The 27,135-nt window shown below is 39.9% G+C and overlaps 1 protein-coding gene across 5 annotated transcripts in view; it reads right to left on the bottom strand.

The window, feature by feature from the left end:
* The window catches only part of LOC121910731 (protein turtle homolog B-like), a 155,339-nt gene that overhangs the window by 39,883 nt on the left and 88,321 nt on the right, over positions 1-27,135 (bottom strand). For all 5 annotated transcript variants that reach the window (XM_042432032.1, XM_042432030.1, XM_042432031.1 and 2 more), the window contains exons 6-11: positions 21,009-21,150; positions 9,836-9,981; positions 2,298-2,440; positions 1,967-2,107; positions 1,730-1,846; positions 999-1,149 (exon numbers count right to left, since the gene is read on the bottom strand). In XM_042432032.1, coding sequence (XP_042287966.1) covers positions 999-1,149; positions 1,730-1,846; positions 1,967-2,107; positions 2,298-2,440; positions 9,836-9,981; positions 21,009-21,150 — 840 coding nt within the window. The remainder of the gene's footprint in view (positions 1-998; positions 1,150-1,729; positions 1,847-1,966; positions 2,108-2,297; positions 2,441-9,835; positions 9,982-21,008; positions 21,151-27,135) is intronic.

Below are 27,135 nucleotides of genomic sequence, written 5' to 3'. Positions count from 1 at the left end.
GAGCATTTCATACCCTCATTTTATGGGGTTACAGGTTGCATTCAAAAAACCTTCATGATAGCACATCCACTGTGTAGTATTTCCCTAGCATGTGTCCTGGAAGCTACCAACTACATCATATCAGAGTGTAAGCTAACGTTAACGGCCCTATCTTGCTCTGTATTGAATTTGGGGAAGTTTAGACTCCAGCAACTCCAACCAAACTTGTAACTTGGATAGCTTTATGTTAATCAATTTTATGACCCACTATAAAAGCCTCTTCTCATAAAGTTAATTAAAAGTGACGCACTGTTTGTAAATTCGAACAATAAAGCATAAATCTAACTTCTGTCTTGTCTGTCCAAGTATGTAAGCTAAGCAGCTCAACACGGTTATGTTAGAATGAAATAGCAGTCTGCTCATTCTTAATCATACAATAAAAAAATTATACTAGGTCTAAGTAGTATTACCACGGCCAAATACAATATCTCACCATATCATCAACTGGTGAGGATGATGACTTTTTGCCTCAGACATGCAGCTTCAGCCTCAATCTTTCAGCAAAATGTAATGTAGCCAGCATATTTAAAACTCAATTACAGGGATCCTGTTTTAACACAAGCCAACATGAAACATTAGAAAGTGTATGAGTTACTGCGTTTTCAATCAATTTGTCAAGCTAATGTTTGCTTTATTGAATCTGGAGCTGATAAAATCTGCCAGCAACAATCGTCTTTTCAGCTGGCAAATCAACGGTCGCCAGCTTCAAAACGAGAAGCTGCTTTTCTCCATCTCTGTCTGAAATCAAGGACCCATTGTTTCAAACATGACAAAAAATGTAGAGTGGTAAATCTGCACTGTTATCTTTGTAAATCTGCATATGTGCCATTACTAACTAAGGCAGGTGGAGCATTTGTTACATAAAAAGATTCTAATGTAAGGTATGCATTCATGTATTCTTTTCATATTCTTTTCATACGGTGTGTTTGTGCATTCATGTAGGCTATATCTGACTGTACCTATGACTTGGACGTGCGTGCTGGCAGTGATGCTCGTGGCAACGTTGGTGGCGACACACTCCCACTCCCCGTGGTCCTCCTTTGTGAGTGACTTGAACTGTAAGCTGCCTCGGGGCAGAACATTGTGCTTGCTTTTACTGGGCTTCCCTACCTGAAGCCCACCCAGCCATGGCAAGAGTGAGTCAGCCAAGAAAAGAGAGAGAGAAAGGTGCACAATAGGTTGGCACAAGCAATGCAAAATTCACGTTTGAAGAAACACACAGGCTTCACACACACACACAGTATAGACAGTTCACCAGCCACCAAAATATCAATCTGCAATCTCACATTTGCTAGAATAATATTGCTTTCAGTATCCTAAGTGTCAAATTATACAAAATGAGGAATTATCAATTTCATAAGGGAGACAAAAATAATAGCATTGTAGTCAGTGAGCGGAATTAAACATGCCTCATAATCACACATACAATTGAGACAGTCTAATATGTTCCCTTGATTGCATATTTTATAGACATCATTAAAATGTGATTAAAACGCTAAAATGACATACAATAGTTTGAATAATTAAAATATGTGCATCTGCTAGAGGCACAGGTTTCAGGAATGAAGATTTCTCAATGGAAAACACTGAATGTGATATGAAACATGAAGTAATGGTTTAAAAACAGCCTCACAGAAACTTTGGCAGCAAAATTATACACAAAGGCAGCAGGAGGTGGAGGGTGTCTTACCTTCCTCCATGTGATGTTGGGAAAGGGATCTCCCTCTGCCTCACAGGGGATGACCAGTTCTCTCCCAGCCTCCTGTCTGTACTCCCCTCCAGGAACCACTGAGAATTTGGGAGGGTCCTGCCCAGGGTGAACAGCCAGAAAGGGTAAGTAAAACCTAGTGTGCTGTGAACTTGGACTTTCTCCAGAGCTGTTTTGTTAATTTGAGATCATTCAAATGCATAGTGACAACGGATGTACCTTTAGCACCAAGGGAGCGGGAGGGGACCATCCCATGGAGCCCAGGGCATTGTAAGGCATGCAGGTATAGGTGCCGAGAGAGTCCTCTGTCACCTCTGCCACACGGATGCTCCCATCGTCCATTTGGCTCCAACCAGGGTACTGTGGATTGTTAGAGACAAATAAAAAACAATTGCTCCTATGAGGGAAAATCCACAATTGGAAATTAATGAAAACAAGTCTTTTCACTCAAATAAGAGACAGAGTAGCATACTAAAAATTAAGGGATGAAGTGAAAAATGGAATCACATGAAGCTTCAACTGAAGAAATAGGACCAATGCTGTTGCTCACCTTATCTATCCGGAGAGGGACGCCATCTTTCTTCCACTTAACCAGAGTTACAGGGGGGCTGGCATCTACAGGACAGCGGATGAAGCCGGGCAGACCAATAGCCACATAGATGACAGGTGGCATGTTTACCACACGGGCAGGATCTATTCAAAAACAGAGCAAGAGAAAGAGACGGGAAAACCGAGTGATGAAACATGTTTTTGTAACTCGGGAGACCTGGTGCTTGGTGACTGTAATGGCTATGTACAGAAGATTGGAAACCGTGCAGTTTGATGGGAAGTGGGCTCGACATAAAATGATGCATGAATTTGTTTGGAGCACAGCTGGTCTCAGAGCAGTATTTGTGAGTGTTTGTAGAGCGTATGCTGCTCAACACTGAACTCACATGCACATCAGTTTTGTTCCTGAGCAGAAATTAAATGAGCAGAGTTGTGTACATGACTACTTATAAAGTAAACTACACAAGATTTTTTGTAATGGTGCTACAGCACACTGTCTTCTATCAAAGTTAAATAGTCCCTTTTCCTTGTACTTCCTTTGGAGGAAAAAAAAAGGAGAAATTCAAAGAAAGCAAAATTAACATTTGCAGTTATCATCTCAAGTTACATATACTTTGATGCATCTGATGCATAAAACATCTTAAAAACTGTTTATGTATGATCATGTAGCCTAAATAAATATATTACATAACTGAAATCGCTCCAGCAAGAAGAAGCTATTAGAACTGAAGAGTCTACAGTCATGCTCGTGGCTGTGTGGCACAGTACTGCTTTGAGATAACATCAGCATACTAACATTTCTTAATTAGCACTGAGGACAAAGTACAGCTGAGGTTAAAAAGTTAAGGGATCACCAAGGTGATTAGAATTCATCCTGTGGAGGACATCAGTGGGGAACGCCAACGTCATCCAACAGTTGTTGAGATATTTCAGTCTGGACAGATGACTTTGTCGTCCATACGGCCCTGCTGGTTACATGGCAAAAAAACCCTGAAAAAGCTGCAACTAAATCTAAGATTCAGTAGAAGATTCAAAAGAAACTGATTTAAGTAATAACAGAACGAGGAACAAAGTAAACTACATAACTATGGTGCCTCTTCAGCTTAAAGGTTATGTTCAAATTCTCCATTCATGTCCAGGAAAATTTTGACGCAGTGTCTCTTAACGTAGCATCCAGGAATCACAAGGGTTTCATTTAAATATTATGTAATCCTATGAAAAATTTCAGTTATAAATCTATGATCCCTATAAGTAGCTCTCCATCTGCAGCTCTCTGTCCAGCATCATGTTGTGTTGCAGCTGACAGCGTAACGTCATTTAATATCTCAGTGACTTTCACATCCTTTCACCGCCTCCCATCACGGTTTTTTAGCATCTAACTTCACGTCAAAGCATTCCCTCTTTATTTCTTCTTTCTGTCTTTATTTTTCACTCGTATGAGCAAACCTCAGAAAAAAGTAAGAGAGTTTTAGGATAAGCATCCACCACATAGATAGCTACACAATTGACCATCTGATACTATATGATACTGATATAAAAAAACACATATTGGCTTTTTTAGCGAGAGTTGGATGAGAAGATCAATACCGTGGTCATCTATGTCCATTAAATACGAAGCCAGCTAAAACCACAACTTCTCCTCTTAACACTCTTTTTGTTAAACAGATAAGATGTGATGAGTTAATTGGTGAGCTGGTAAATGGAATTTTGTTCTTTTTGGACACAATCAGGCTAGCTGTTTCCCTTTGTTTCCAGTCTTTATGCTAAGCTAAGCTAATCATCTCCAGGCTGGAGCTTCAAACGTAACAGACAGACATGAGAGTGGTATAGATCTCTTCATCCAACTCTCTGTAAGAAACGTCAAATGTTGTTGCTGTGTATCCTGTTGACAAAACTGTAATATTTAGACAAAAAATAAACTACTGTAATATTCAGTTATACGCAGTATGAAAAATCCTATTACATCACATCATACCTGAGCTGCATCACCTCAATCAGTTAAATCAGATCAACTCTGATTGACATCAGTTTTATTACTTCATTTGCTCTACATTAGTCGCTCTCCATCCACATTTCCCCTTTGTATTTTAAATCTTAGATAATTAGGAGTTGATATCGTCGAGCTCTACCCTTTAGGCAAAGACAGGTACATATGAAAAAGAGAAGTTCATGTGATAGAGGAAAGGGGCTAAGAGGAGGAAAAGGAAGGGGGAAAAAGAGGCAAAGCTAAAACTTCTTCTTCTTAAATCCTGAATTTTGAAGAGAGGCGAGAACAGCGTGGTTCCTAAATGAGGTCAAGGAGGATAGCTTCAAAGTAGGAGAAATGGTGTGAGTGAGAGGAGGAGGAGGAGAGGGAGGAGGAGGGGTGACGAGGAGGAGTGAACGCTATCAGCGGCGTGACAGGGAAAGGACGAGCGAGGCTGAGCACGAGCGTGGGAAAGAGGACAGGTGAGAGAGAGAGAGAGAGATGTGAGTGGATGACGTAAGGTAGAGAGGAGCTGGTAGAGGAGAGAGGGGAGAGGAGGATGAGGCGGTGTGACTGTGAGCACAATACAGCAGGCAAAAAGGCATCTGGTATCACAAAGAGGAGGAGATGAGAGAGTGAACGAGTGACATGGTGAGATAGAAGGGACGGAAACACGGTGAGCAATCGATTGACCACGCTGTTTCCAGAACAACTTTGTACAACAACCGCTGTCCTCCAAAGTCCTAACCGTCGGCCCGGCAGCTCTGCCACAAAGAGCCCAGAGGAGCGCCGCCGCCACCAGCACCACAGACAAGAATATCAGCCAAGTTTCTAAATATAGCTCTCAGACAGCGCTATCGCTCACAACACGCTGGTTCCCACTGCAAGATGCTTTAGGGAAGTTATTCACTGGCAAGCACTTGAGGGAGAAAGGGAAAGACAGAGAGGGGAGGACAGCGAGAAAAGGAGAGTGTGGGAGAAAGATTTAAACAGAATGAGGCAGAGAAGAGGAAAAAAGGGGATGTAACAAATGGAGAATGTTGAGGATTGACAGAGAGGGATAAAGAGATGGAGATTAAACAAAAGGAAGAGATGAGAATTGGACAGAAAGACAGAGAGAGCCCTCTGCAGTCTGACAGAGAAAAGTCTTACAGCAATGATGTAATCCCACCCCCCCACCCTCTATCACTTCTCCCAACCCCCCCCCCCCCCCCCCCCCCTTCACGACTGTGTTGCCTGCCTCTGTTCATCACACACACTCACACGCACATACACACCACAATCTAATGTACAGCCATCGAAAGAGGCAGGAGAGTGAGTGAGGGAATGCAAAATGTCTGTTGCCTTGACTACTGCCAGTGGCCGGTCGCCGGGGCTGAAATCTCACAGCTCGTCCTGCCTCTTGTCTGTCTGCTCACAAAAAAAAAAAAAAAAGAGTCAGATGCTTTTCCAAAGTGACAAAATCACCACGCTTTCATGTTTGTACAGCTTTAGTGACTGATGGACTGAGTGAGTGTTTTATGAGAGGAGAGAATAAGGAGGCGGTAACCCATGATGAAGACAGAGGGAGGGAGAGATAGCGGTGTGTTGGTGTGCATATGAATATATATACATAAATGAGTACAAATGAGGAATGAAGAGAGGGAGGGAAGGAAGAGAGGGAGAGGCGAGAAGGAGAGCCAGAAAGCAAACATAAAAAATAGAAAAGTGTGTTTGAGAGAACAAATTGAGTGTTTTGGTGGGATTAGGTGTTTGGCTGAGAGGTGGAACGGAGATAGCCTAGAGACCGATGGAGTGTCCAAATCAATTCCACAGAGCAGAGGATGCCCCGCATGCATGTCAAACTCAAATAAGAGGGGTTTTTTGGACATGCGGCTATAGAGCAGTGTCAGATCTGACAGGAAACCATGTGTTTGTAAGACACTCCTGCTACACACCAAACAGACAGAAACTTCCAATTAAGCCTTTGGTTTGAACTGGAGTCCCTTCTCAACGCTGTATAGAGATGAGTAGTCATCATACTGTTCAGTTACTACTCCATTAAAGCTGTCATTTGTCAGGATAGTGGTGTTTGATGTAGAGAGTCTATCTACCAATACGCTCCATTAAGAAGACTTGAATGCTACAATATGTCCTACTTTCTTCAGAAGAAGCCTTGTGATGTTGCAACAGAGTTATTATTGGACCTGTCTGAGTTCATTTTGAAATCCAGCTGTTTTATGTTTGATGTCAGGTTTAGTAAGCCTGGTGGACAGTTATGGGAGCCACACTACCCCAAATCATGAGAACGATGATACTGCATATTAATAGTCAAGATATCAATCTGAACAGAGCTTTTGGCAGAAATCTAATAGATTATTATGTTTTTTAAGGATGTAGCTATTTGCCTTCAAGGAGAATTAATAACACAATAAGTTCTGATGTTGTGGACTGGAACATAGGACGACTGAAATATCATTTCTTGACCTGTTTATATTTATGATGCTCATCATCATCATCCTAAACATAATGAGCAATTTGCTGTATTTTTACATCATGATATATATTGAAGACCTCATATTTACATGCATTTCCAGATTACTGTATTATGAACTGTACTAATATTTATGTATTGTATGTGTAGGAAACTCAGTGCTCTTTTTCTTCTGCTAACGTCTTTGAAAGCCCAAAGAAGGTCTAATCAACGGTTTAATCAATGATAACCTTTAATCTCAAGCGTATGGTTGTATATTCAACATTGGTTTGGAATTCCATCAAAGGTAAACTGAGAGTCCTTGTTCAATGTTAAAGTGTCAGTCTGACTCTCCACAGAACAATCCCCCTCCCATTTTACCCACTACTGTGTCTGGAAGTGGGATTTATGACACAGGCTAAAAAGTAGTTACATTCTTTCATCAATTCTTCAAGTCTCAGAAAACACTGGATTGAAAGACTTTTCCTTGAGAAAAAAAGAGAGACTGTGTTTCCACAATTTAGAGTTTAGACAATCCTATCACTAGGTTTCAAATTCTCTTTCTCTCCCCTCTAACTCTAACACACACACACATAACCTTGCAACCTATATATTATTGGTAACTAAGTAACGCCAGCCAAAATGGTCCAACTCTGAATTTTGTATAACATTTAGCGAAGTTAATCATAGATCGCTGCACACCAACATCGCCCTCCAGTGGTCACCTTTAGAAAGGTTTTGAACACTTGAAGAGAGGCCTCGTGTTAGAATGGATACTATTTTCCGATTATGTTATTCAAATTGCTGTTTAACTTTATATAACATGTAGTAGGAATGTGATGTGTGTATGAAGGATTATTTTTCTGATTATTAACACAGCATGTTAATAGGAAATATAGTGAAGAAAGACTGCATTTTTAATTTTATTGTATAACCTAGTTATATCAAGTACTGTTCAACTCAGGTGTTGGGGTAGTTGATTATATTACAGACATGTGTTGTCTCTGAATGTTTGAGTAATGTATTGAATGTTTATATTTAAATGTGATTGACCAAGTTTTGATATTAAACTTAATCTCCAGTAATCAGTTACTGGATCAACTTAACACAGGAGAAAGTCCGTCTCCACCCTAAAACACGCCCATGCAAGAGGCCAAGATAAAATAACATGTTGGCCTCCGCTCTGGTTCTGCTTTCTTTTTCTATCTCCAAGGACATGCACATCGCATCCCTAAGGGCCTCCGCCATCTTATCTCTTATCACACTTTTTTCTCGAATCATGTGATTTCCTAAGTTAATTTTTCCTTTTCTTTTGTCAAGCTACGCACAGTTTTGTTTGGGCTGGCAAAGTTATTTTGAGTTATTTAGTAAGAAAGTCAGTCAGTCAGTCAGGAGACTTCAAGGCAAACAACCAGAAAACAAGACATCTTTCTAACTCTGCTGTCCCCAGTGACGACTGTACCAAATCACTTTTGTCTCCTCCATCTAACAGTTAAACCCTGTGGTGATCCGGCGAATCACCTGAAGAAAGCGTTAAATGACGTTGTGCCTTAAGGCTCCTGCGTCGCTCATGAGCAGAAAGCATCCGCTGAGACGCCGCCGCTGAACAGCTGATCCATTCATGGCCCAGGCGCAGCAGACAGCCCACTGAGTCATTACCAGTTCATCTGAGGACAACTATGACAAAGTAGGATAAACAAAGCTCTCCTGCTCTTCATCTGCTTCTGTGATTAAAGAGTCCGTGTCGTTTACATTGAACTCTCCAGTTCAATTCTTAGAGATGTTGGTTAGTCAAATGACTTTAGCCTCAATTATAATTTCCCTGTAGTTACGTAATCATTCTTACATTTCACCATTGTTCATTCATAACTTCTAATCTGCCATTTAAAACCTATTACACTCATTCTGGTTGATTATTCATTTATCTGTTTACACTGATACCTCATTTATTCACTTGCTATCCAATTTAGTTAAATAAATATGCATTTATCAGTATGTTGTTGTCTGTGGCTTGAATTTAAAGCAGAGGACTAGACTCTCTGTATTGTTACACACTACTTCAGACGTGAGCTTGATCAAAATTGTTTTCTGCGTCTACTCCTGGCATGAGGTTCTCATATTAATACATGTAGATTATTCTACATATGTAATGATAAAACTGATGAGAATATTCCATAGATTGTGTGAGTGAATATGAGCTGAGGTATGTTTTCTGTGCATGTATGTATTCATGCCCACTGACTTTGACATCTTATCTAAGTTACTGCCTGAGCCAAGTGAGGTGCTGTGTGTCAATAAAAGATCCTCCATTATCTATTAGTGTGTGGTCACTATTCCACAGTTGTGTGGTTTATTTACTTAAAGGCCCTTTTCAATAAGTCTCTTACTATGAATGATGTGGTTCAACAAGAAAAACTTTTATTTGCTTTTGTCACTGCTTTGAAGTAGGCAGGGCTCAGTTGGAAAAAAGGTGATGTCACAAGCTTCAATGTGCCAATCAGAATTTGGCAAAATTTTAATAATAATCTGATGACAGTTGGTGGGTTATTTGGTCACTGTCAATCAAATGTGATGTAAACACACCTACACAGTCCTGATGAAGCAGATCAGCTTTTAAGTATTAAACTCTTAATTCCTAAAGATGTATTCTAACTTTGATTGACACTTATTTATTCATAAATACTTATAGAGAAATAGACTTGAAGCCAGGTTTCTGGTGTAGTTATCCTTGTTCTTGCAGTGGACATGCTCTGCCCAGTTTCTGGCCTTGGATTTCGGTATAAATAATACAGTTGAGGTGGCTTTAACACAAGGATGAAAATGTACCAGGTTAGTCTCTAAAGTTTAGCACACACAACAAATGAAGAGTTAAAGTGTAAAAATGATCATCTGAGTGCTGGTGAGCCCGGTGTGTTCTCTGTAAAAATGTGTGTGACCCCTTAGTCATGACACAACCAGTAGCCACAGACACAGGAACACTGAGTCAGGATGCAAATAAAAGCACCGAAATACCTTTCAGTCCCAACACAGACACGGTTAACACCTGCCTGACCTACAGTCAAGAGTGTCTGAGCCATGGAAAAGGAAACTTATAAGTGACTTTGACAAGCAGGAAACTCACATTGCACTGTTAGGTAGGCAGAGGCAGTCGGTGGTTGGCCCAGGCTGTTGCTAGGAGCACAAGTGTATTTCCCAGCATCCTCTGGCTTGACTTGGGCAATGATGAGGGAGCCATCGATGAGAATACTGACTCTGCGCTTTAGGTCACTGAAAATGAAAAGAAGGATAACTTTAATGTTGGGATTAATATTCTGTTCACCATATTATCATCATCATCATCATCACGGCTGCCAATTTACTGAAAGGTTTTTTTTAGATTTTATGATTTTTATGGACATATTGTGACGCAGCAACTTCTACATTTCAGTAATTGCTCACTCTGACAGCTGTCTCTGTGTTTCTCTGTCCAGCATCATGTTGAGTTGCAGCTGACAGTGTAACATCACCTAGTGTAGATGATATTCTCTCCTCTAATATCTCAGCTACTGTCACATCCCTTGACCTGCCATCACTTTGCTTTAGAGAGATGTTTTTCTAACGTCAAAGCGTCCCTTCTTTATTTCTGTCACAGTGCAGAGCTGCTCTGATGACACATCGTCGGCAGCCGGATTCATATTTTCTAATTGTTTAGGGTCTCCTACTCCTGACACTCCTATGTTTTTGTCTACTGATTTCACAAACATTGACGTTGATTATGCTGATGATCACATCTCATGAACGTCACCTCCTCATGAACGAGTGACGTTCATCAGGCTGAAACGAGCCATTTATGACAAGTTCAGGCAGTTCAGAGAGTTTGTTGAACCCGACTTGGAACACTCGTACCAGCAAACCTCAGAAAAAAGTAAGAGAGTTTTAGGATTAAAAATACAAAAATGTTCTGGAAGAATAAGAAGAAAAGAAGACTGAAATCTAGCAAATATTTCAGTCATAATTCAAAACAGGACTCCTACAGTATGTACCAAACGTGAAGCAGTTTGTAGCAGCTGCCTTCCAGAGCATTTAATGGAGAATATTTATGGATGGATGTAAATGTATACAGTCACCAATGTACAGTATGACGCAAGACTCCTCTGAAGATGATGACAGTATATTTTTGCCAGTGCCACATTTTCTCGCTCATTTTTGCTCATATCCCAGTGGATGTGTAGCTCTGACTTTCAAATAAATTATGTTCTGCACACAGCTTGATTTATGATTCACAGCAGAGTGGTTGGTTGCTGTGGAACTGTGAGTCTGCAGGCACCAAAGGAAGCTGGAAATCACAGGAACATTTTTTTCATTTGCTCTGCAGCACAAAATCATTAGAACATACCGATGTGAGGACGATATGTTTATTGATACCAATGCCAATGATAACTTTGCAAAGTTTTCAGACTTTCAAAAAACTCTACAAAGCATCCAGTGTTGGCACAGAAGAGAGGGATCACAGAGATCTTGAGTCATGCTTGACTTACCATCACACACAATGCCTGAAGATTGTTCAGCAGCACATTTATCCTTCAAAAGTCCTATTTTTCTCATCCAATAGCTCTGCTGTTGTGAGATCTGGCGTGTGTTTAGTCCTCTGGAGAACTAAACTAAAGTCACGGTCATGTTTTTTAAGTGCATTAGACTGTGCTGCTGGAAGGATTCATTTAAATAGGGAATGAATGTAGCTGTGAAAGTATTTTGTTTTTGATTTTAACATCTAATGACATCAAGTCCGGCATAAAGAAGCATTTTCAAACTGTGACAACCTTATAGGCTATTTCAAATCATATTGGTATTAAAATATTAAAGGGGTACTTCAGGAATTTTGTTTTGCACTTCCATGAACTTGTGAGAAACAGATTTGAAAAAAAAAAAAGAATCAGCAGCAGTGAAGACACAGTGTGTGAAATACAGGAGTCCTAAATCTCAAAATTAAATTTGAAGGGGGTCTCAACAGTGAGCCTTATTATTTTCTATTTATCTATTTTTCTGTAATAACATAATAAAAATATATTGCGATCAAAGCATTTATGGCATTTCAATGCAACTTGCTCCACCTCTGCATATTGAAAACATCCCATAAAAAGATGTGAAATGTGAACAGTTCTTTATTTATCCTGAAGAAAAAATTTAAAAAGTACTTAAACAGTCTTTATATCACAGAACAAACACATACATAGACCAATAACAAAATGCAACCACGCTTGTGGTTTTGTTGTATCAGCCGCTTGGATTTAGTTGCTGATACAAGCCTATTCTGTTTTGGAGGTACCACCCACAGCACCAGGACCTCCATTTGTCACACTGATCCAGACTATTAATCCCTAGTATGGGTCAGACTCCAAAAACACTGAATCCTAGATTTGAATCCTACAGTATTACCAGGACTAACCTCTAGAGATGCATCGTCTCTTTTTCAAGACAGTGCTGACAAGTCATAACATTTTACTAGCTAGCAGCAGGGTCGTTGTTTTCTTCCAAATATGGGAAAGCTCCCTCCAGAGCCAGAGAAGACATTATACAAACTATTATCACAGACTGGGTAGGATTCCTTATGACAAGTACACATAACTTCATAACTCTTTACAACAGAATGCTTTTTGGGTGCAGAGAGGCAATCTGGTCTGATCAGTCTTAGTAAACATACTGATGTACATGGCTGTAAATAATACTACAAATAAACTGGGTCATTAAAAATGCATTTTAAACAAATTTGAACTACTGAAAAATTCTTCTGGCATTTAAAGACAGCCAATTAAAAGCCTTGTACACATCACCATGACGAGTATGAAACAGACATTGCAAATAAATCTATATAAACTATTGTAAATCACATTTAAAAGGTCTCAATTATGATTTTGGCTTCCAACGATTATGAAAACAAGATAATCGAGATGAAACAATTATTATGCTGCATTCCATTTCACAATGACGCTCTCGTTTTGTCTTGTGTTATAAATCCAGCGCACCCCTTTTCCTCTCCAGCGGTGCGCTTCACCCCTCCCTACAAGCCCAAACTCACTCTCACTGGGAACCCACAGTAACTGGGACGTGAGCAGCACATAAGCGCACTCTATCCCTTCAATCAACACCAACCCCCGACCTGCGTTCAGTGTCCACAGAAGCAGCCGTCCGTCAGCTGCAGCTCCTGGTGAGCTGGGAGGACAGCAGCCGGCCAAACTGCCTTCACCAGGCTGACTGACAGTAGATATTTACTGACAAAAATAGTTTTCATGTGGGCTCCATGGGAAGAAATTGACAGTGTGAATTGACAGTTGTATTTATTGATTCAGTGATTTTATTTCCCCGCCCACCGTAGCAAGTGAGGGGAATCTGCTCTGTAGTGAAACAGGCAGTTCACAAACAGACTGGGGGCTTTGATCAATCAATGTAGATAGCATTGATAAGTTCAAGACCTATACAGCGGGACATTTGTGTGATTTAAACAGCTGTCTGTCCAGATTAGCTTCACTAAATGCAACAGAAATAGACTGAGGGCGCTCTGTGAGATGATTTATGAGCAAATTGGTGGATTGTCCCTTTAAAATACAATATTACAGTCAAACAAAAGGACACACTGTCAGTTATTGAGGGTTTGCAGAACATGTGGCTCTGTCTGTCTGTGAGCTGGGATGAGTTTTGAGCCAGCTCAGTGGTCTGGGTGTGCTGTTACTGGTGACCGGCCACTTGCAGTAGTCAAGGCAACAGTTCTTTTACATTCACTTGCTCTGTTCCCTCAAAAATTCCAAATCAGACTGTGAGTAAAGTATGCAGCGAGCAGCGGTCGGTTATATGGGTCTTGGGAGAGAAGAACGGAGAGAAGAGAGATGACATCATCCCTGATGAAGACATTACATTTGGTAACCATTGTTGCTGTGTCACTTTCATGCTGCATTTTTTGCAGAGCAGTATCTCGGTTGACTGAGATTTCAGATTTAAAAAAAAGATTCTTGGTTTAACAAGACAAGGTGGCTGCAGCATGCATGTAACACCAGAGAGCTTTTCATTTGTACGTCGCCTGGTTACCATCATTTTTAAGATGTTTGTTTTTATGTAAGTTTATGTATTTGTATAACACTTTTCATGCAGTAGTTGTAACTCAAGGTGCTGTACGCATTAGAAAAACACTCCTACAGCACCCTGTTTACTAGTGCGCACATGTGAAACGTGACTGTGTCTGTGGACCTTCCGCGGGTTGCTGCTCCTGTCAGTGTTGGAGCCTCTGTGACGCTTCAGTAAGTAAATGTTTGTTTTTAAAACTTATTTCGGGGCTGCGCTCACGCTCAGTCTGGTAGAGTAGAGCTCGGGGCTGCATCAGTCCCGCTGAGAGGCTGAGTGCCTGCAGACATGACTGCGGAAGCGCTGTCAACGCCCCCTGATGACGTAAAAGAAAACTGTTTGCACTCAATCATTTTGAAAGCGCAATGGCCAATGGGCCATCTGACCAATGGTGTACCTTCATCACACGGTGAGTCAGTAACAGACAGACACTCAGGGTTAAAGGGCTGGTTTACGGCCGGTTCAGCCAAAAATACAAAAGCCTCGCACTTCAGAGAGCTGTGTCTCTGACTGAAACATGAGAGGAAATGGATGTCAAATTTAAAAGGATCTTTAAAAAATTGACAAACTGCTCCATTAAGTCCTCAGTTTAGTGGGATGTAGAATAATAGCCAGTAAAATAATGACACCGCCAGGAGCAACAAGATCTGCATCTCCCACCATGTCTGCAGGCACTGCGACTAGAGATAACTTTTATTCCAGACTGTCATTTTTTTTATCCCATTCTTTTAAAAAATACTCAAAATATATCATAAATGTTGCATGAGCCAATTTTTGCACAGAAAATCTCTGTAAACTATGGCGGCTACTGTGTGGGAGAAATATGAAATATGATTTGAAGGCATTACTGATCGCTTGAGCCTGGTGTCATTTCTCTCACAATACGCATAGCGGTGAGCTGATTCACCAGCACAGCATGCTAGTTACTTCACTCACAGAAACTGATCGGCATTAACAATTAATTACTCTGAGAATACACATCTGCTGGCTCTCCCTTCCAGAGGACAGGAGCTCCTAAAAGAAAAACTGGAACAGAGTTAATTTATTCTTAACTTTACTTATGGTTTATTACATCTTTCCCATTGGTTTTTGGCTATTTAGTTTTCTTTTTCCCGTTGTTCTAACTGTTTGACCTTGCCAGCTGTATTCACACTCTGCTTTAATCACTGAGCCCGTACATTATCATGAGAAAAGTAGGACAGCAAGGTGAGGATCTGGGTGAACGTTTCACCAGAAGACGTGTGCATGTTCATCCTGATGATGCTGCTGCAGACCTGAGAGGTGATGAAGCAGCTGCCAGAGGAACAGGAATATACTGCAGCCAATTCTGTCAGCCTTCCAGCCTTTGTTTCTTGTTGTCTGTCTGTTTACACATGAAGGAGAGTGGTTGTTTATAATAGAAACAAGATATCTGACTGTCTGCTCTAGATAACTGTCAGAATCACCTCTTTTAAGATAAACACCACAAACATGTCCTTCTAGAACTTTGAGGACAAACAGGGAGACTTGTTTCCTGGTTTAACATTAATTCCTCTGGTTACCTCCTCGTGTAAACACAAAAGTGAAAATAATGAAAGCTGTAATACAGACTACAACATCGGAAAACAAATCAAACCAGAAGCTGTGACAGCACACAGTCAGTGACCCTCCTGTGACTTTGAGGAGATAACTTATTACTCAGGAGCTTAATGGTTTGATTTTAAAAGTTTAAATTGTATATCATCTGTGGAAGATACAAATATCTGAATGGAACGCACAGTATATGCTGTAAAGACCATTTAATCATTATTTTGCTGGCATGAAATTGTGACACTTGCAAAAAAAAAAAAAAAGGGGAGATGCCCCTTTGTTCAGCTACTGTATATTGGACATATACTGTCTGCTCTGTCTTCTTCAGAGACAGCGCATTGAAGCACATTGATCATAAACTGAACTTCAAGGTTTTGTTGCTGTGGGGCAGTTTGGGGGTAAGCAGAATGGACATGTGCATTGTCTCTGTCTGAACAGCTTCCACACATCAACGGCGGGAAAAGTCATCGCAGAGAAAGAGACGTGCCTACTGACTGATTGACTTTGACGTTAATAACGTGGATTTACAGCTGTGTAAATATCTGGTGAAATGGCTTAGAATGACATCAGCTCACTCTTCTCTCTACATGGAAAACTTTTCTACAATGATTCATTCACATACACATGCTGTGTTAAAGTGATGGCTTTTTTTTTTTTTTTTTTTAACACAAATGCTCCCTGTGGCTTTATTCAGACATGACAGGACTGTTACAGGAAGAGCTGCGTGCATGAGCAACAGAGTTTCTGCAGGGTTCCTCATGTTACATTCAATACTTTTTAAGACTCTTTCAATATCACATAGAGTGCAACACCTGTTTCACAATCATACCAACCAAAGTATGAAAGGATGATGGAAAACCAGTGAGAACTATATGGCCAAGAATTATTTATTATTGTCATTACTTCCCAGCAGTATATAACCATCATTCCTAATGATATAATTAATCAATTAATGCAACCTAGACCTGGACATGCGGCATAAAATTACAATGAAAAATGATTTACTCATTTAAATTAATTAAAACTACTGCTAGCTACCGTAGCTAAAAACTACTGCTAGCTGCTGTAGCTAAAAACTACTGCTAGCTACCGTAGCTAAAAACTACTGCTAGCTGCTGTAGCTAAAAACTACTGCTAGCTACTGTAGCTAAAAACTACTGGTAGCTACTGTTGCTAAAAACTACTGGTAGCTGCTGTAGCTAAAAACTACTGCTAGCTACTGTAGCTAAAAACTACTGCTCGCTACTGTAGCTAAAAACTACTGCTAGCTACTGTAGCTAAAAACTACTGCTAGCTGCTGTAGCTAAAAACTACTGCTAGCTACAGCAGCAGCGAGTGCTCCGTCTGCGTGTCTACATCTGATGCATTCAGGTGCAGTGTTGAGTGTAGGTCACCCACGTTTGGAAGCGCTCAGAGCCCTATACATAATGACTGTACATGCGTAAAATGGAGGAAAGTAGACTTGAAGCCTAAAATACGCTTCGGTTCATGGTTCAGCGTGTGAAACGTGAGCGATTACACAGGTTGTGTGGACAGCTGTATTGATCGAAATAGGAATTTATCTTTTCCATCAGGCATGCGTGAGACTGACGCCTGAAAAACGTGGCTTTCAGTGTAGACATGGTCTGATGGTGCTGACTGAAACTCCACAGAAAAGGATTAAACAGGTTCCTGCTATACAGTCTCACTTATAGCTTATACGTAGATGTACAACGTCTCCTGAGAAAAACATTTTATAACATTACTGCCAACAGCAGGCAAGAGAAAATATTCAAGACCTTTAAAGGCCCTTTTTTGAGGAAACTAAATTCATTCCTTTATGGGATTTTTCAAGACCTGCAGATACTCTGACCTTGACCATCGTTAGTGTGAATATTCTCATCAGTGTCACGATTTACTTCAAAATTCTGCTGCCCACTTTCTAAAGCCAGAGAGTGCACAAGATGTTAAGACTTACATTTCATTCCTATTTGCTCACATGCTGTATGTAAAACGTTGCAGGATATTCATTTATTCATCCATGCAGTGTGCAGAGATGAAAGTTGAAGGAGGGGGTGCTGCTCTGATTATTACTGTAGTAGAGGGTGCTCTTTTTCCTGCACATCAACAGGAGAAATATGTTTTATAGACTGATCTGACATGATGAATCTCCTTGACAACATAAATCTGCCCATTCACAGCGTTTCCTGCTTTATTAAACAGATTTGATTGTCTTTGAGTAAATGAGATGATAATTAAGTTAGAAATGTATTACAGCGATCTTAATCAGGAAACGAGAGGTCCATTTCATCTCTTTGTGTGTATTTAACCTTGTGCTGCTGCAGCTTTTACTTGCGTTTGACAACATTACATTCAGACCTGTATCATGTTGAAAATGTACAGATGCAACCTAGAAAGATTGCTGTTGTGACTTTTATGTTAAAGTGACTTGAGGGATTATTCAAATTACAGACAACATGTTTTTTTTTCTTTGTTATTGTTATTTTATATATTTTTTTGGGGGGGGGGCGTTTGTATGCTTTCATTTTGCAGCAACAGTTGAGAGATGACAGGAAACTTGCAGCAAAGGTCAGCTGCTGGAATCCAACCACAGACATTGCAGTTATGTGGTACAAGTCTTAACCAGTAGGTTAACAGGGAGCGCTGAGATGTTTAATTGTCATCACATTTACAGACAGAAGTGCATGTCTGAAAGGAGATGAACTCACATAACTGCTGGAAAGCTTTCAATGTAGACACCACTGCCACGATGGAGGAACTTTAACCAGAGGATTACTACTAACATTGATTTAGGGAATTACTGTATTAACCAAAGAATGAGAACCAACTCATTCATTTTAGAACTTTTTTTTTTGATTAATGTGTTAATCCACATAGAGTCAGAGACAGAGCTGGACATTGGTGGACAGAGCAATCCTCTCTGTAAGACCTCTCCTGTAAATACACAGTAGGGAGCAGATTTTAGATTTTCTATAACAATGTAGTTCCTTAATATTAGTGAAAAAAACATTTTGTGTGATCTTTTCTTAAATTGTTGATAATTGATCTGATGACCAATAAGCACAGGCCTGGTGTGTCTGTGGACTACGTCTGACAGGACTATGTGAAAACACACAGATCATATAAAAACTAATATTGGTCTCTTTACTGCTTGGAGCATGAAAATCTGTGTGAAGCTACAGTAATCTAGCCTGCAATTAAATGACTGTACTGTCCACAAGAGGAACATATGTCAGTGTGACACTCTAGAGAGCATCCCACAGATGTCACAACCTCAGTGGGAACTTCCCACTCAACCATGTCACAACCACTACAGACACAACAGAGGAATTAGTTAACATACTGGGTAAGGGTCATGTGGACTATTTATGGGCATGTCCACATACTGTGTGGACACACATGGATTAACACGGCTACATCCACTCTGAATTCTGTTCAATGTCATCTCAGACCTCAGAGATGTATCACACACTTATGTTGCACTCAGTGAAGGATTATGAGAATTTATTGAGTGATCCTTGCTGTGACAGATGGATCATCCTCCTTGCATGCATGGATATATTTATACAATGATACTTGGGGAAAAAAACAACATTGATTTGCAGTCATTTTCTAGCTGTGACCATAAGCATGCTGAGTTTGCTATGGAAGCTAAAAACAGTCTATTCTACTTTCATCTGCTTTCAGCTACTTACCACACACTAGGTGGTTGGATTTATCTGAGAGCACCACTCAACACTTTAGTGTGAGTGGATGTGGCAACACCACCCAAAATAGGATATACTGCATATAAGTAGTGCTTAGGAAGACTGGACTTCCATTGTGTGTGGAAGACCTCGTTTGAACGTGTCTAGTCCTACAGGCATCACATGCAAGACTTTGAACTGCATGGATCTTCCATCCATCCTTCCGTCCGTCCATTTTCTTTACCGCTTATCCTCTAGAGGGTCGCGGGGGACCTGGAGCCAACCTCAGCTGACATTGGGCGAGAGGTGGTGTACACCCTGGAGAGGCTGCCAGTCAATCACAGGGCTAACATATATAGAGACAGACAACCATTCACACTGACAGGCAATTTTAAGAGTCACCAATTAACCTGCATGTTTTTGGTCTGTGGGAGGAAGCCGGAGCACCCAGAGAGAACCCATGCAGGCAATGAGGAGAACATATAAACTCCTAACAGGAAGACCCCAACCGGCCAGTGGGTTTAAACCCAGAACCTTCTTGCTGTGAGGTGACCGTGTTAACCACTAATGTTTTAGTTCCTGCATAATAAAATATTTGATTGGTTGAGACAAATTATTTATTATTTGGATAATTCAAGTCAATTCCCCTCTGAGCAGAACAAATAGATGATTTAAATCAGTTAAACTCTGAGTGATGCAGTTTTATTCCTGTCATCTGTTGCCTCTGCTCTGCTGTTTTTTCAACAGCTCAGTCGCCAGAATGAAATGTTTCTGCAAACCCCGGATACGCTGAATCTCTACGTCTCAATACATTGACACATAGCATGTCAACATTTCTACAATACGTATCATAGGGAAAGTGACGTAGTTCAGATGACATCTATATGAGCTCGCTTCCGCGTCAGGAGGAGGCGGGTGGGGGGGGGGGGGGGGGGTTGGCTAGAAAATTAGTTGCATCAAGACCACTGCTCGCTTCCTGTTTCAACCAGCAAAACCAGGTATTTTTAGCAAGACATTGAGATATTTGCAGTCATTCTTCTGGTGACAAAACCAGGTATTTTAACCCAAACTGTGATCTTTTTACTAACCCTAACCAAGTGGTTTTTGTGCCTAAACCTAACCAAACTATAACCACAGTGTTGTCACACCATAAAACATCATTATTCAACTGTTAAAGGCCATTTAATGCAACATTACATGACGTGCAAAGTTTGAAATGTGATCAACATTGAAACATAGAGATTCAATGTATTTGGGGTTTGCAGAAACATACAATGTCAACGTTTTATTCTTCCAAATGGGTTTCTTTCAGTATTTATTGCCTCTGCTGTCTGCTTTATTATTGCTTTTAGATTCTTGTCTGTGTTCGCTCAGCACCCATACTGAACATGTGACATCAACATCTTATTCTAATAATGCCACAAGTATTGTAGATTTTAGCTAAACTTTAGGAAATAGCCAACTTAAGGAGCCCAAGTTTAAATCACAGAGTCAAAATAAAATAAAATGTAACATACAATTAATACTAAAAAATATTTAACAAAAAATACATATTACAGTCATAAATATTTAAAAGTATGAAGATGAGAATATTGCTTTTCATCATCATGTAGAAATGACTTTTCCTAGTTACTTTTACACCGCAGCTACTGAAAGTGTGATACTTTAAATGTTTGAATTTAAGATTCCTAACATTCTAAATAACTGCTACATCAAAAGGCATAATTCTGTCTATAACTTTGCCAGACCATCATTAGAATGTCATTCATACCTTTTTTGGTTAAATGTAAAAGTTATCTTATTTTATTAAATGTTAAAGTTATATTATTTCTCTCCGCCACAAAAAACGACAACACAAGACGAGACTCTTGACAGCGGCTGGTGAGCAGCAGGCACAGACAGGTGAGGTGATATGGAAGACAATAATGAACCCGATCATAACTTTACTTCTTGAAGAAGACGTTTTCCTCCTCCCAGAACCAGGTGTAGGTCAGGTTACGAGGGTAGGCCTCCGCCTGGCAGGTGAAGAAGGCGTCCTGCGAGATGTTCACTGTAATGTTCCCTGGTGGTGAAACAATGAACGGAGGGCCTGGTGGAGAACAACACAAGAACCACATGTGAAGAAACTTCCAGGAATCTGTCGCCTTTTTTTTTGAGGAAAAAAATTTTCTATGAAGTCACCTGTGCTATAGCAAGAAATAGAAACACTGCTTTTAAATAATGGTTGACACATGACTGAGTAGGGATAGATAGATGGTTCCATTTTGAACATCACTCTTTGAGTCACATTCTTATATATTGAGATATCTTAGATAGAACAGTTGTTGCTGCGCTGACTGAAATAAAAACTGTACATATTTTTTAATGTCTTCACTCCCCAACAAACAAACGACCTAAAGAGATTCCTCTGTGAGTTGGCTATACTGACATGCTGCCACTAACCTGTATTTCTGTTCATTTTGTCAAACAATTTAATGATCATAAAATAATGATTTTGTCTCCAGCACAACACTTTGGTAATGACTTCTGGGTAACAGGTAGTATGTCACACTACTTCTAACGTCTGACAACAGAAACAGAAAAATATGTAAATGAGAACAACTATATCATTAAAATGCAGTACATATGATCATAGTAGGAGCCTGAACAGAGGCTTGGCTCTCTCTCTCCAATGACAAACATGAACAATTACAAATACATACTTGAAAATTAATTTTAAATTAACTGTCAATAGTCACACTCCCAAGTGAATGTAATGCTTTAGAGACACGAGTAAGGCAGCAGATAGTCTCCAGCAGCCTTGACAGAGCCGGATGCTGTGGACATTGGTGGACAAAGTTTTGGTGATCAGGCATATGGAGAATGGAGCTGCAGGGTCTCTTTGTCAGGATTGGTAGATAGAAATGCAAATGGTTGCTTTAAATTAAGAGCAAGTGTGCAGACATGCCTCTACCAGAGACCTCTCCTGTAAATACACAGTAGGGAGCAGATTTTAGATTTTCTATAACAATGTAGTTCCTTAATATCAGTAGTGAAAAAAACATTTTGTGTGATCTTTTCTTAAATTGTTGATAATTGATCTGATGACCAATAAGCACAGGCCTGGTGTGTCTGTGGACTACGCCTGACAGGACTATGTGAAAACACACAGATCATATAAAAACTAATATTGGTCTCTTTACTGCTTGGAGCATGAAAATCTGTGTGAAGCTACAGTAATCTAGCCTGCAATTAAATGACTGTACTGTCCACAAGAGGAACATATGTCAGTGTGACACTCTAGAGAGCATCCCACAGATGTCACCACCTCAGTGGGAACTTCCCACTCAACCATGTCACAACCACTACAGACACAACAGAGGAATTAGTTAACATACTGGGTAAGGGTCATGTGGACTATTTATGGGCATGTCCACATACTGTGTGGACACACATGGATTAACACGGCTACATCCACTCTGAACTCTGTTCAATGTCATCTCAGACCTCAGAGATGTATCACACACTTATGTTGCACTCAGTGAAGGATTATGAGAATTTATTGAGTGATCCTTGCTGTGACAGATGGATCATCCTCCTTGCATGCATGGATATATTTATACAATGATACTTGGGGAAAAAAAACAACATTGATTTGCAGTCATTTTCTAGCTGTGACCATAAGCATGCTGAGTTTGCTATGGAAGCTAAAAACAGTCTATTCTACTTTCATCTGCTTTCAGCTACTTACCACACACTAGGTGGTTGGATTTATCTGAGAGCACCACTCAACACTTTAGTGTGAGGGGATGTGGCAACACCACCCAAAATAGGATATACTGCACATAAGTAGTGCTTAGGAAGACTGGACTTCCATTGTGTGTGGAAGACCTCATTTGAACGTGTCTAGTCTTACAGGCATCACATGCAAGACTTTCTACTGCATGGATTTAATTCTTTCACACTAAATCAACATTTCTATCACAAAGTGCCAGCAGGAAGATGGGAACCAAGTAAAAATCTCAGTGACTCTGCTGGAGAGGAAGCAAGTATTGATGGATACGAAAAGAGATCCTACTTTGGGCTCCTCAACTGACTGGAAAAGTGCAAAGAGGTTACTAAGGGTTAAAAGAATGAAGAGACTCAAAAGATTGTGCTCAGGGGTATATAGCAAAGGTCAGAAAGGAGGAGCAGTGCCATCAGACCCTAAATTCCCGTGCTGAAGACAGAAGTGAGGATGAAAAGACTGATTAACTGCAAGACTAACTGCAGTTTAGTCAGGCTGTCTTTTCCTACAGAGCATCACATCAGTGGAATTCAGTGACACAAGCAAAGTGTAATGCTAAGAAATCATAACATGACTGTACTCATATTGTACCTGTATCATCTGCTATTGGATTTTGTCTACTCATGTTGTTTAACTGTATTGTATAAGCATTTTTATCACAATGTAGTCTGTTTTTCACTATTGTACATATTGTCCTAGGATGCCAACATCAGGCAAAGAAACTGCCGATAAAATCTGGTCTTTCTTGGTTATATTTGGTTAATGTACATTTTCCTCTTTTCAAATGAAAATATATTAAATGAAATGAGGAGATGGCTGAAGTGCCCTCTGAATTCAAGGCTGAGGAGTCAGCAGTTAGACCCAGCTGCTCCAGGAACAGCTGAAGGTGAAGTCAGTGTTAAAAAGCCATGACCAGAAAGTAAAAAGAGGAAAAAAAAGAACTGATGTTTAGGAAGTTCAGATGTGTGTTTGCTTTTCCCTGTCTGTTTGTTAGATCAATAGATTAAAAAAAAAACTCACGGCCCTCTGTGCACACTGAGTGTGACACATTGGGCCACATGCAAGCACATTTTGTATCCTTATCCTAAAACTCTTCTACTTTCTTTCTGTGAGGCTTGTTTGAACAGTTCAGATTTCCCAACCATGACCGTCAGTATCTTGAGGGAAGACTAGTTTTCATCCTAGCAAATGTCTGTATCAGATTCAATAAATCAGAAACTATTTTCCATGACATGGACCAACTGTATTACTGTGTAACAAGCTGATTATTCCATTTTTTTTTATTACAAACACAATTATATTAACTATTAATAATAATTAGACTGTAAATAGCACAATTTTGGAATAGTCAGACCAACAAAGCAAAAATCAACCAGTTTATTTGTGTAAAAAACTCAGTTAACCTGTGAAATCAAAAAACTAAACAATTTCTTGTTACAACATTTCAAAAGTAAGTGAAAATAATACTACATGAATATGTATATACATATGCACACATGCACTTGTACATACATAATAAAAGAATAAAATTAATACATTTTACAAAACACACTTTGTAATAATAATCATTATTATTATTATTATTATTATTATTATTATTATGTAACCAACATTGAGATCACACTTGTTTAATACAAGTATCAGGTAGCAATCCACAATCAGTGACATCATCAACACCTTTCAGATTACACCTGAGTTCATCACAGTCATTGAACATCAGAAAAAGTTAAGAGAACACATCGACATTTATTTGCGTTCAGCGTTTCATGTTACTGTTAACTGAGTCGAGTAATTTGTGTTTCACAAGGTTATGTTTTGTTGAATGGTTTCAGTCCAGCTGTTAAGTTGTTTTTTTGAGTGTGTGTTTTGTTTTTGCTTAAGCAGATGTGCTTAATCAGTAACAGTAAAACAGGTGTGCATCATCAGCTGCTCTAAGCAGTGAGCGACTGGGCTCTGTCAAGCTGAGGGAGGAAGAGTCAAACTGTTCTGTAGTAAATGACATGGTGGAAAATTTGGTGCATTCATGGCCATGCCGATGATTGTCAGCAGTAACAGAAAAATCTTTTACTAATGTTCTATATGCTTTGAAAGCTTTGTATCGGTCTAATAGAACCTGTGACCTGAGCAGACAGAAGGTTCCAACAGGCCAGTCACTGGTCTCTAGTGATGGAAGGGAGAGTAGGTGAAGCTTGCTGTGAGGCTGAAGGTTTTGTTTTTTAAGAAGTTATCCAGTGTATGTGAACCAAGCAGAACCGAGACTTTTGACTTGTGTTTCCAAAGTGTTTACTACAGCCAACAATAGCAACTACAAGTTAAGAGACTAAATCAGAAATAGAAGGAATGGCTGTGACCCAAGTAACTCCCTATTTACTGTACAGTGCACTATAATGTTACTTAACATTACATTAACTGTGAGAAATGTCAGGCCAACATTTAACCACTTCACTACCAACCTCACCAATATGAGTGATCACTTAACAGGTGAAAAGGAAATGGGTTCAATAAAGAATGCAGTACTGTATCAACATGAAAAGTATATTCTGCTTTGTTGTATATCTTCACATTTTATATTCATCCATGGATTCCAATCCATCAAACACACGTCTACTTTTTAACTTAATAACATAACCTGTAAACAACAGAGTTCTCTTGTGTTTTATATTTTATGTCCAATGTAGTATAGCTCCAACTAAGGATACAAAGAGCAGTGCCTGCTCCAATTAGGATGACTGCCAGAAACTGCAGAAACACAACAGCATCTTGTCAGTAACGTAGCCCTTCTCTTTGACGTTCCTGTCATCTGAAAGCCCTCAACACCGATCTATGGATAATAACCAGACTGTCAAATATAAATGCAAGTCCTCTGCATCAATGCGCAGAGTGCCATGCAAGACTTTCTCCTGACGATAGATGTACACACAGACACACACACACACTTTCTGATATACACAGACAGATGAGTTAAGCCAGTTTTGCAACTATAAACTGCTAGTCCCATATGTTAGTTCTGATCTGTAGCCCACAGCCTGATCCTTTAACAGGCGGAGCATTTCCATCTGCCAGCCCCTTAGCAGGACAAGCAGGACTAGGCCTGTGCTGGACGACTGTGTCGTTGGTGTTTGAGTGGGTCTGTGCGAGTGTGTGTGTGTGTGTGTGTGTGTGTGTGTTTGTGTGTGTGCCAACCCACCCTATTTGGAACCAGCTGAGTGCTGGAGATTTGTTGGCACTGTAGTCTCTTAGCTGATCTGCCGCTCAGTGGCTTTCCAGGAGGGCCTCTATTAATCCGTCTCTCCCGTAAATTATACAGGACGGGTCAAACAACCACTCTGGCTCGGCCCTGGCTTTGTACTCAGTCGCAAAATGAAATATGTGATCTCCGTGAACATGTTCACTGTCTGTTCTGTGATAAATGAAAGCTACTGACAACCAACATAAAAAGGAACAGTAAAACATCTATCTAGCATTGATTTGATGAAAGCAAGCTGACAAAGCTCATATTCATATTTTAACAAAAAGACCAGAGGAAAACATTCACATGGAGCTAGGAAGCTTTCCCCCTTTTTAAATTGGCTACTAGAGCAGTGATTTTTTTCCAATTATTATCAAAATGTGTATTAGTGTACAATGATGTCCAAGATGTGTCGGGTGGAGCAGAAGCGCTCCAAAAATTTGTTGAAATATGACCAGAGCTGATCTTTGTAAGCACAGCCAATTGCTGCTGACCACTGCTTTTGAACTGACAGATGGATGAAAAGCTAATTATTTGTGTTTCTGGATTTCCAGAATTGTACAAAACACAAAGACCAGACAAAAAAAGATATTTGCTTGGTGAAATATCAGCTTGCAGATGCAGCTACCAGGTTTGTTACAATAACAGTTTGACTCTCTGAAACGTAGCAGTCTACTGCTAGCAACATTAGCATTGTAGCTTGTAGGTTTAAGGAGGACGATATTGTTACTCACAGTGTTATGCATACGGTGGATGGGATGTATTCCTGGAATGAGAAAAGATGGAGCTATACTTATACAGCAGGAGTTCCAGAGTGGTAAATGTGCAGCACAAGATCTATAATATAGGACTTATAATGCTAACATGCTGATGTTTAGCAGGTATGACGTTGGTCACCATCCAAGTTTATCATGTTACCATGCTGACTTTGAGTAACTAGCACAAACCACAATGTACAGCTGAGGCTGATGACAATAGTTTTGCAGTCATTTGGTCATAAAGCAAAGTGTTAACGTATAGAAATGTTGACCTGATGGTGACATCATTTGAGGTCCCTCTGGAGCCACAAAAGGCTTTAT

The sequence above is a fragment of the Thunnus maccoyii genome, chromosome 13 (assembly GCF_910596095.1).
Source record: "Thunnus maccoyii chromosome 13, fThuMac1.1, whole genome shotgun sequence".
NCBI classification, from domain to species: Eukaryota; Metazoa; Chordata; class Actinopteri; order Scombriformes; family Scombridae; genus Thunnus; species Thunnus maccoyii.
The sequence above is the reverse complement of the archived record's forward strand: the minus strand, read 5'-3'. Positions and strand labels throughout refer to the sequence as shown.